Below are 12,102 nucleotides of genomic sequence, written 5' to 3'. Positions count from 1 at the left end.
GGACTATTCATCCCCTTTCCACATTGTCTTGTTGTCACCGGGGGATTCACCAAATTATTTAGGAAACAATACTTTCCCTCTATGTATATAGATATTTTAACAGTGTCAGTTTACATGAGTATCCAGAGCATTGTCTTCCTCGTATTCCTCTGTGCTTATGTAACACCAACCTTTAGTCATACTGGCATGACTTTTTTCAACTAATGCTAACTGTGTTTTGCTGTGAGTTGCATAACAAAACCAGGCTCTTCTAACCTCTAGATTGCAGCATTTCTCTCTGAAAGGCCTAACCTCATACCGTCATGACATGAACAATTTAGCTATTTCAATGTTTTGCCAGTGGATGGCAGTGTTTTTGCAGTGTTGCTTAGTATCGACAACTTTAAAGATTGTTGCACCTGCTGTAGAGGTACTGCTCTGTCTGATCGTCTAAGTTCCCCCTGATGATACGTTCAGCCATCGTTATACTGTGTGCTATATACTTTTTGTTCAGTATGTACCATTATCTTTGCAAGTACGCAAAAACATCCTAAAATCAACAGTATTGTTTTTGCACACAGTAGATAGACATGAATTGTCAACATAATTTGAAGTGAGTGGGTAATCATTATTAACAGTTATTTGCATCACAGTAAAAGCCAAGTGAAAACATCCATCTTTACGTCTTTCCTTCAGAATTACACTGGGATTTGCTTTTTACACATACAATGTCTTGTTGCTAGGTAACATCAGCCTCAACCCAAATACTTCAAAACCACTGTGATTGCAGTGCAAAAGCAAGCCCTTTTCATACTGATGTAAGATATTACATAATATAAACTTGTACTTATCAATGTTAAGTATCCTTAAGGTGGCATAGGAAAAGACATGAAGAAAGGTGTTCGATCTGAGGAGCAGTAATCTATAATAGCAAGTCTAGTTTTACTATTGCATTTACTTTAGATGTACCGCAGGTTGTACGGTTGCTGTGGAGGTTTGTCAGGCTGAAAGAAGTCGCCCTTGGCCTATGTGGGGAAACCGTTAATTTATGGCTCTTCCTGGATGTGTGTTTGTCCAGACGCCCATTTCTCTTCCGATTACATCAACAGATCTTTTTCTCTGAATCTAACTGAGCTGAAAAGAAATGGCTTTGATGGGTTGGATTCAGGAAGCAAAGAGACAAATTCACTCAAAATAGGGAGGATGTGTAAAGATGGAGGTGAGATACTGGAAGTGTGATCAGATTGCAGGTCAGCACAGGTACAAAAGCACTCTCTCTTTTCTTTATTTATACAACTCAGCCAAGGTCTTCACTCGCTTCTGTTCGTAATACAGTCATAAAAGTCTAATTAACAACCAGTAAGCAGTGTAAGTGAGTGCTGCCCTTGTTCTCCGTCTGCCACTGATTACTGAAACACTCATTGATTGTACAGTGCTGTGCTTTCACCTTCTGAGCATTTTGTCCCTTCTGCTGCGCTGATGAACTACTGCTTGCCAGGTTAGGTTCTGCCATCTGTTTCTGTGTGTGTAATCTGTCTCTGTGAGTATGTGTGCAGTTTGCGAGTCAGTATCACTGTGACGTGTCACTTGGCTCACATTAGCATAGAAACAAGAAAATTGAGGTGAGCCTAAACTAGTGTGTCAGACACTGGGACCTTGTTGGGTTGTGACTTGACATGGACTTTATTACTGTTTACCCTGTTACAAAAATACTTCAATATCCTTTGTGACATTGTTATCTGTGTACTTCCTGTCAGTACTTTCAATGTACTCTGTTACAGTGGTGTTCATTCTAGTGTCCAGTGCAATTACAGAAAGGCAGGGACACTGATATAGTGTTACAAAGCTCCTGTGAAGTCTTGCTGAGCTTTATCTAAAAGCAAAAAAAAAAACACGTTTGTAACCATATAATGAAATTGAAAGGAAAATATGAATAAAAACAGTGAGAGATTCAATGGTTCATAACTAGCCTTTATTTGAGAAAATGGTGATCATAATCTGCTGTGAAATTACAAAAGCGTGCTCCTTTTGTTGCAATAATTGACTTCTCGAGCACAGGTGAGTATATGGTTACACACGTTACATTTATACTGGCTTTCTTCATTCAAGCAATAATCTGCACCTTGTTCTTGTTTACTTGCAGATGAAAGCAGAATATTACTTACATATATCCTTGCCCTGCCAGTTATTAGATTGCATTTTTCTGCTCATTAGAGGAGGTTTAGTGAGGGTTATTGTGTTTAATCACTAATGAGCTGCACAATTTAAGGAGTCGTTTGGAACTGACATGAATGTACAGTAGTTTGCAACTATTGGGAGCTGACTGTTAACGCAGTGTGTCAAGCAGCATACATTAGTGTGATTAGTGACGGCTGCTGCAGTACGGGGAGAGGAAGCGTTTGGGGGGGGGGAGAGAGAGAGAGAGAGAGAGAGAGAGAGAGAGAAAGAGAGAGAGAGAGAGAGAGAGAGATTCCTCTCACTCTCTCCCGATTGTGATCACTGGTATGCTGCATTACTCTACAATGCTATTTTTCTGTAGTCCTCCACTCCCTTCCTCTCTATCTCTCTGTAAGCAGTAATCTCCAGTCTCCACTCTCACTGCCTCACAGCTTTCTGCCACGGCGCATCTCTCTCTCCCCTCGGCTCCACTCTCTCTCCCCAGTGAGGATGACATCCCCGAATTTGATGAACCAGCGAAGCTCTCATTCTGGCTGGTGGCTTCCAAGGGAGACCCCACATGAACGGGCTTACTGGACGAGGAGGTGCCGCGTCTAAAGAGCTTCGTAGAAAAGCTGTCAGCTGTAGCAGCCCCTGAGTAAGTGCTATACTATTATACTTATAGTAGTGCTCCTATCACAGATAAGGAAGGGGGTGAGGGTGGTGACTTGGTCGGGGAAAGAATGACACCAGTATCTTTGTTTGACAGCTCTGAACTGCTCCAGTGCATTGCTATTTTCTCCCTTGTCAGCATGTTGAACCTACTGATTGATTGACTGACACTACAGCTGATAATTTATGGAGTGATGAGATAGCATTGGTAGCAGCGAGCTTATGCAGCAGCTGTATCTGGTCTATCAGAAATGACTCCTTGGTCACGACACTGAAATGCTGTCTTTGTTTGCCCATCTCTCTTCATTGCTGTGCTTACTGTAGCACATACACTCATACAGATGGCTATCACTCCTTGGGGTGACGTTCAAACTCTGCACTGTTTGTATATTTTTGGGATAAGACCACTGCATGCCCCACTGCATCCCCCCCAAGACATCTGATTAATGTTTACCAAGACTGAGGAAGTTTTGGGACAAAGTTTTTCTGAATGTCTATTATGCAGGGACTTTCCAAAGGTGCAATAGAGGTTGAGGTTGAGATCCAGTACAGAAAGAAATGCTGGAAATACAAAGTCGGTTGGAAAAAATTATGACAAGATGAAGACTGTGGTTGGAGAGAAATATCTCTATGGTAACAGCAGGTTTTGCCAAGGGTGGAGGAGAGGTGAAGGAAGCTTGCTGCTTCTTTCTGGAGCCTATTTAGTTGGATCACAAATTACAGGACTGACTGGACAGAATATTAATGAAGTGGTTGGGGGAGAGAATGATAGATACATGAACAGATAGATGATGGTAGTGTTTATTAGTAGTATGTACTCAGACTGGATAATGTGATTCATGCTTGACGAGGTGCATGCTTATATGTGGCCTAGAATATGAGGACTGTGCTCATTATATAAATGGTTAACGGTTTGCTAGGAGGCGTGTGTAGTCACATCTGTTTGTGTTTATTTTATTCCATGCCTGTTTGTGGAGGCAGACCAAATTGGTGGTAGATGGAACAGAGGAAACGAGAGACACCTGTGCATTGCATAGTCAAAAAGAAATGAACTCTCTGCAGAACAGACCTGTCAATTCTGAGTTGTGATGCTAGAGAGAGAGAGAGAGAGAGAGAGAGAGAGAGAGAGAGCTCTATCGCTCCATTACTCAAGAGTCATTTTCCAAAAAGCCTCCTTTAGAAGCCCACACTGATCCTCTGTCATTTGGATATGTGATATAATAATGGACTTGATTTTTGAAGTGTTTTTCCAAGTGCTCAACACACTTTTGTTGATCGTGGTATTCTGTCAACTCGACCGCTACAGATGGTTAACGCTTCACTGCAGAGCATTCAGGTGCGGGTCTGTAGCTTTGGTGGCCCCACTGAAAACTGAAAGTGTTTTTAGTGCCATATTTCCAATAGGCACAACATATCTCTTGAGATGATGTGATGAAAGCTCAAACTAGATGGCAGAAGGACTTGTTTTTAGAGAAGAATCTGTGCCACTACAGTGTTGAACAGGTTTGTGATTGACTGCTGCCTACAGCCCGACAGTCGGACTGGCCCCTGGTCACCATGCAGACTGAATGTAGAGCAACACCATGACTGGGATGCAACCTCTCAACTCTCCTCCTCTTCAACGACTGACTCACAGAGCAGCACACGTTATTCAACCAACAGAAACAAGCTTCTCGACTGAGTTGGAAGCCGATGTTCCTCTGAATGTGACTGTTCTGTTGTTGATGAGCTCTCCTAAACACGGACCATTTACGATTGCAGGTACTGTAATTATATTGTTTCCTGGAATTAAACATGTGTGCGTTTCAATAACACAAATATGGAAATGTGCAACACAAACAGATAGGCTAGCTCAATGGTCAAACTGTCGTTCCTGTAGTTGTAATTAGCTTTTTAAAGTATAGTTATTAGTAAATACTTTCAGGGAGATCATTATTGCAGAGGAGGGGCTCAGCTGCACCAGTCTGTTAGCTCAGCTCATTAAGGGCAGCCAGCTAGCACTTGAGTCTGAGAGGAAGACAACCAGATCTGAGTCCCATCTGGTGGCTCATGCTAGGACGGCACCCTGTAACCACCAACTTTACCACTGGCTGGCTGCTGTGGAATTTGTCCATTGTTAAGTAAACAACACTACATCATGCAGTGTTGTTTGTGATTCATTAGTGGGTTTGGAGCTCTGAGTGCAAACAGGAAACATGAACCAGTGGAAAAAAGGCTTCCGTGAAAATCTTCGGGAGATGCCGCCAGCAAGGTGAAAAAGATTTCAAGGATTCAAGGATAATTAATTGTCATTATGCTACACAGGGTTGCACAACACAATACAGTTGTCGCCCATTTGCTACACAAGAAAAACATAAAAGACCAAACAAAACAATGCATTCCTGAATTTATTTAATTTGCGTCAGGAGGATTGTAAAACAGTTGCAGCAAAACAATGTTCTGGGCAGAGAATATGGCCGACAAAAAATGTGAGAACAGGGAAACATTGTTTATCAACTTTGAATATGTTTGAGCACCAAGCATCATCGATGTAAATACAGAGTCCGCCTCCTCTCGTCCTGCACTGCCTGATAGAGCCGGGTCTCTGTAACGATGTGGGAACAACAGTCACGGACCTCCTGTTGCCGGGTTAGACTGAATATCCCTGCGAGTGGATATGAGTCAGGAGCAGACTTAAGTCCTAGCTGGGTTAGATGAGCTTCCATCTCGGCTCTCCTCCCTCTTCTCCTGAGGCAGTCGACTTCGCTTTTGGTGGTCCAGCAGGTTATAGGTGGTCGGTGATCCGATACCATACATTCTCCAACTGCCGTGCCACCTGGTTTCAGAGCAACAAATACAAACAGGACATTTCGACATCTCCTCTAAACCAGACTGCCAATGATGCAATGTGCCTACAGGCTGAAGAGCAGAGAGTTGCTTGAGGAAGCTAACCTCTGCTAACACTTGGCTCATGCCATCATCACTCATGACAAACCACCTGCTCTTGCATCATGTCATGTCGATGACTATCAGGCAGCAGGATTATGGTGCAGCTTGGGCACATCTTGGTGGCCTGCTGTGTTACTGAACAACTCACCCCTCAAACATAATGATTACATCAGCGACATTTCTGGGCAAATATTAGCAAGCACCAGAGACTCACAATATCTGTTGTTCATCTGCAAAGTCTGCTTAGTTTTTTTTGTTTTTTGACACAGATGCTACTGCAGCAATGTGATGTTTCTAGAGACAGATAGTATACACAATAGAGCACAGTCAAAAATAGAAATAGGCAATGTTACAATATAAATCATTTACATTCATGTAAAAGTAGAACCACAAAGCAATCCACTAGAATCCTCATGTTAGAGCTTGAGTTGAGTATGTTACTGTAGGGAGGAGTGGGTGGTGAGCCGCTGCTTTTAATAGATATTCTCCCTCTGTCTCTCATTCTTCTGCCTGCCTCTTGATCACAAAAGCTGCCAAATATATCCAGCGGTGGTAAAAGAGGCTGTTGTGTGAACACAAGCAGGCTATTTATAGACTCTGTTAAGATAGAATTTGAGTGCATATTTGGTCAGCACGGTGTGGATCTCCTGGGAACAACACATTTTATCTACTTGTTATCTGTGGGATCACGTTGCTATTTACAAGTCTTCACGTCTATAAGTCTTCAGGGCTTCATTGCTAATTGCTCTTCTTGGTATCAGGGTCAAACATTTTATACAAAGGTCCTTTATATGCTAGTTAACAGGTTAGTTAACAGGTAATAAGGCCCTTATCAGTCCTTAATAGATGCTTATTAACATTGTTATTTGTTAAGACTATATTACGTGTTAATAATAGCATTATGAACAGGACATTTGCAAGCACTTACAAGAAAGTTAACTGTTAATAAGTGCATCGTAAAGGATTTATGAACCCCAACAAGACATTGTTCTTGCTTTAGATCTGGTAGTAACTTATATAATCTTATTAACATATGTTCATAAACATCGTATAAGTACTTAAGACAACCTAATTACCTATTAACTAAAGTGTATTACAAGTATCTTATTATAAAGGGTTACCATTTTGGTTTTGAAATGTATTTAATGTTGGCGCATTGACTGAATACAACTTGCCTTGACTGTAATTCTCTGTGGTCCAGGGTCTTTATAGTTCTTGTTTACTTGTTTGATAGGTAAACATTTAGATGATATGCATGCTGTCAATTTTATGATGAGTCTCAGAACACATATGGAAGGTTTATTATTCCAATTAGCAGTCTATACAGAATGATTAGGTAAGTGTTTTACATAAGAGCATTGAGTCAGCCCTTCAGTTTTCATAAGAGGTTGTGCATAAAGACTGTTTGCCATCATGTTGCTCTGCTTGTTCCCTAACTCCCATCCTCTCTCCACGCTCTCCTCTCCTACAGATTAGTGACTCCACATCCATCAACTCGCTAGATAAGACTGTCTCCTTTGGAAAAGCCTCATTAAAAACATGCAACAGCCATAATTGCTGGACACATGTCACAGGTATTACTCTTCACATGGTAAGAGTTTGTTTCCAGAACGAGCTAAAATCCACCATCTGTTTGTCGCTGAGCTGGAGTGTGTGTGTGTGTGTGTGTGTGTGTGTGTGTGTGTGTGTGTGTGTGTGTGTGTGTGTGTGTGTGTGTGTGTGTGTGTGTCTGTGTGTCTGTGTGTGTGTTTACTTATTCCACGTCACTCTCTGACTTTTTGTGTAAAAAGGGCCGTCCTTCTGTTTCATTTGTACAGGATACACCATAGAAAAATATTTTGGTCCATGGTTGAACACCGTACAACTTGATTATATTTAACACTAACTTTACAAATTAGAAGTAAAAGTACCTTTAAAGTACAATCACTGCTAAGAAAAATATCCTAATAAATATATTATATTTAATATTTAACATTTGTGACTCAACACATTAGTGATGCATTCCTTCCAACTTCCTTATCAGATCAGAATTGGAATATATTGGAATCCGACTCCGGTTACACGTTGCTCTTCATACTTATATACATACACAATATACAATAAACAAGATAAATAGAAAAAGACATTAAAGTCAACAGAGACAAAAAGACAATTAAAGACAACTGTAGTCAAAATAGTGCAAGTAGTGCAGATGGAGGTGTCTGGTTAATTGTTCATCAGAGTGACGGCCAGTCATTAACATTTCATGTTTTATAAACTATGTTTACCTTTTTACAAAAATACTTGCAATTTCTATCAGTAATAAGATAATCTTTTGGTGGATGGTTAGCGGTATTCAAACGTATTAGCTAAAAATATTTTTTCACTTGTAATTTTAACAAAATATTGAAAGTATAATTCATAATGTGCTTCAGTATATTCCACCAGGCAGCTTGTGGTGATGTTTAATATGGACTATAGTTGAAACACTTGTCACCTTCATGTACTCATGCCAGTACAATGACTGGCCAATTGCAATGCATTTGGATCCACCAAAAAAGTATCAACAACTGAGTTAGAGAATACAGTACTTTTTTACTGCATCTATCTTGTATTGCATCATTAATCTATATTATTATCAGACCGCTGAACAGCATCTGTCTCTGTGTTGGAAATGGGAAATCTCGTAAAAAAGTACCTACTGTTTCTAAGATGGATTCCAGTACAATGTTGTCATTTCTTTTACTAGCTCCAGCCCCATGCTGAGGTGCCGTGTTGTTGTGAGCATGTGTCTGCATACGGACTGTGTGTTAGATCTACCATCCACTGAGTGCTGTGACTGTGTATCTGTGGCTGTGCTGCCAGCCCTGCTGTGTTCCTGGTCCAATGCTCCTCAGGCCCTGTAATGCTGTAAAGGCACATCTAATTGTATCATCAATCGCTACCAATGACATGTGCCACCAAACAACTGCAGTCTTGTGCACTTGCGCGCCACACACACTGCATTGTTACTGATATTGTTGTTAATATTTTAGACAGAAGACATCCTGAACTAAGCTATGTACTGGCATGGGACGCTGAAAAAAAACACGTATATATACTTACACCCATGGGCACCAGATTCATTAAATGATACTAAACTGTCACAGAAAAGTCAGGTCCATGCTACGTTCTTGTTTCCAGGTTGAGCAGGAGATTTCACATGTCCAGTGGAAGATGTCTGACCTTGAGTCGGTGTTGCAGCAGAAGGATATCGAGTTGAAGGCCTCAGAGACCCAGAGGACCATCCTAGAACAGGACCTGGCAACCTACATCACAGAATGCACTGTGAGTGGCCCTGTAGCCATTACAGGGGACACACATGGACTATTGTACTTGTGCCAAGTGCATGTGTGTGTGTGTGTGTGTGTGTGTGTGTGTGTGTGTGTGTGTGTGTGTGTGTGTGTGTGTGTGTGCGTGTGTGCGTGCATGCGTGCGTGCGTGTGTGTGTTTTATGTCTGTGTGCATACAAGGACAGTAGTGCCGGGAGATGTCGCTGAAAATCATTTTATAAATATTTTTTTACCTTTAAAGTGAACTAGGCCGACAAAGTATTTGTTAACTTTTTACCAGACTTCAAACTTGAAAAGAAAAATAGATTCTTGTTGAAAACATACACAGATACATTTAATAAAAGTGCTGAAGGTATGTATTGTATCCCAAAGAAAACAAGTTTAATTTGCCCTCGCATTCTTCTCATTTGGTAAACTGTGAGAAAATGTGAATGTTACCTGGTGTTTTATGGCTGCTAGCATCTTATGCAACTCACAGTGCCACACACTTCTCTCACTCGGCGGCATGCCTCTGTTTGGATACTGAAATAGATAAGTCGTATTGCTGATATTTGTTGCCACACACTTTAGAAAAACTTGACAGTGTTTTGATTGAGGTTGCTGAGGAGATGGTGCCATTTTTGGGAATACACTTTTCACTTTTCCGCAAAATGATCATAATGACCATAATGTAGAATCAACAACTATTTAGAAGAATGTCAACAAAAGCCTCACATTATAACCATTGCAGAGCTGCTATATTATACTTTATTTAGTTCAGTCAGGTTTACCCAACACACTGTCCACTGACTGAACATGGACTGTCTTGGTTTCAGAGTCTAAAGCGCAGTTTGGAACAGGCTCGTATGGAGGTGTCACAGGAGGACGATAAAGCTCTGCAGCTACTCCATGACATCCGGGAGCAGAGCAACAAGCTTCAAGAGATCAAAGAGCAGGTAGGACGGAATCATGTGCGTCATTAAATCAGTGGGTTGAAATGTTTACCATTTACGCCGAATGATGTGGACTGAATCAAGGCGCAGTAAGGGGAATCCCTCAATGACTATCTAGCATGACAGTCACTTAAGATTTCGTTCAAGTTGTGCTCATTGTGCTGTTCTTGAAACAAATGAAATGATCTCACTTTAGAGGTTTAAACTCAGTACTTCTTCACTTCTTTGGAGGATATTTGTAGTGATGGGTATACGGCATTGTATAATGCATAAAGTAGAAAAGCCAAAAGAAAGATCTGAATCAGGTTAAGATTATTTCATAAAGGAGCAGGTCAAGTCACCAAGACTGAGTGTGTGAGTGTAATTAGACAGACGCATGAGTGCAGTCAGTGTAACACCTCCAGCATGTTCAGACATGCTTCATATGGCAGTACTCTATTGAGGTAAATTGTGTGATTGATGCCACTTTTTTTTATCCTTGAACCCTTTTTGCAACAATATAATGATGCAGTTCATTGCCAGTGTTTCATTGAAAAGGGTTTGAATAACTTGTGGCTGTGAAGATTTTAAATGTTTGAGGGGGGAGAGACCATTGACCATTCATTGATGAATAAAATGTATATTAAATGTATTGTTTATTCAGTTTTCTGCAAGAACAAGCAGTGCACTAGCTAATTAAACACTCTGTTGTCCTCTGTATTGAGTGTAAAGTCTGCTGGGTCAACTCAGTGTGAATCTCTCTGGAATCAAGAATGCTAATAATGGAGAAAGAGACAGGGGAGCTACACGCAGACCTTAATTACTGAAATCAGACGTGATGAGTGTGTGGCATGTATGAGTGTTCGTGTGTATACGTATATTTTCTGCGTGTGTGACAGCACCACATGACCGAGTGTTACCACCTGTGATAATTAACCTGTTACAAGATCGACAGTATCGGACAACAGATTATGAAGAATCATCTTTCTGGCATTATGCACCATTTAAAAAAAAAAAGGTAATAGAAAAGCAACCTGTTTTTCTCAGCCTACACTAGCACCAGTTACCAAGCACTGAATACATTGTGCAATGGTTGCTATGGTGATGAGAGCCTTATACCTACGAGTGTGGAGCGCACTGATGCAGTGGGCAGGTTGTCGTGATGAGGTGCAGGGGCCTTAGCTCGTGCTGTTTGAGAAACAGAACATCACTTGATATACCAAACTAAAATTATTCATCTATGTAAAAGGAATGCACGGTAGTGGGGAAGACTTGAACATCTTCATTTAACAACACATACTGTGCATACACTTTCCTTTGCAATGTAGAAAACACAATTTATCAGCACCATTTGATCTTAAATCAGTAAAACTTGGGTTGGAGTTATGCATTGCATGTATACAATACTTCATGAACAAGAAGGTGTTGGATGCAATCCAAAAGGATGATAGATTTGAGTTGTTGCTGCTTGGCAAGAGAAGCCAGATGTAGTCCAGGAAGAATCTCCCTTGCTGCCTCCCTTTAGCGGTGCAGTTAGGTGCCCATTTGAACATTGAAACTGGTTTTACTTGCTGTTTTTCATTACTCCTATTCATTTAGACTTAATTTATCACTGACACTGGGATCGTAATATGAAAGGATCTTTTAATGTCCAGTAAAAAAGTAAAAAACTTAAATTTCAACGTTCATATGAGCACCAATTGTGAACATACAGGTTCAATATACCTGCAACAAACTACCTGTTTGAAGACTAATGTCTTTATACCTGTTTAATGGTTGCATTCGTAGGTGGTCAGAAAGCCTGCCTGTACTTCCCACCGCCTCCCTGAGCTCTCTCCTCGGTGGCCGCATGGCTTCGCTGTCTTGATGCAATAAATTGTACGAATGGGGATCAGGAGAAACACTTTCAGACAGTCTCTCTTCGAATGCTTCGATGGTGTTGCACTGACAGACACCTGAAAATTAAAAAAAGAGAGCTTGACAGATAACGTCAAATCCTGTCTTCTTCGTCACCTCCACACACCTGGCCAGTTGCTGCATGAAGTTAGCATGATTGTCAGATTTTGTTAGATGCACCTAGACCAGTTTCAATGTGTGAAAGGGTCAGACCCAGTTCGACTCTCCGCCTTGCTGGCCATTTTAAG

General features: G+C 40.9%; 1 protein-coding gene across 1 annotated transcript in view; it reads left to right on the top strand.

Annotated features, from left to right (window-relative positions):
• Positions 1 to 1,192: 1,192 nt before the first annotated feature.
• citb (citron rho-interacting serine/threonine kinase b) overlaps positions 1,193 to 12,102 on the top strand; it is a gene marked incomplete at both ends in the record, with an annotated part of 46,532 nt that continues 35,622 nt past the window's right edge. Inside the window, 3 exons of the mRNA XM_079222926.1 lie at positions 1,193 to 1,198; positions 8,899 to 9,042; positions 9,863 to 9,982. Of these exons, the coding sequence (XP_079079052.1) occupies positions 1,193 to 1,198; positions 8,899 to 9,042; positions 9,863 to 9,982 (270 nt within the window). The remainder of the gene's footprint in view (positions 1,199 to 8,898; positions 9,043 to 9,862; positions 9,983 to 12,102) is intronic.

This window comes from Taurulus bubalis (genome assembly GCF_910589615.1).
Source record: "Taurulus bubalis genome assembly, chromosome: 8".
Classification (NCBI taxonomy): Eukaryota; Metazoa; Chordata; class Actinopteri; order Perciformes; family Cottidae; genus Taurulus; species Taurulus bubalis.
The sequence above is the reverse complement of the archived record's forward strand: the minus strand, read 5'-3'. Positions and strand labels throughout refer to the sequence as shown.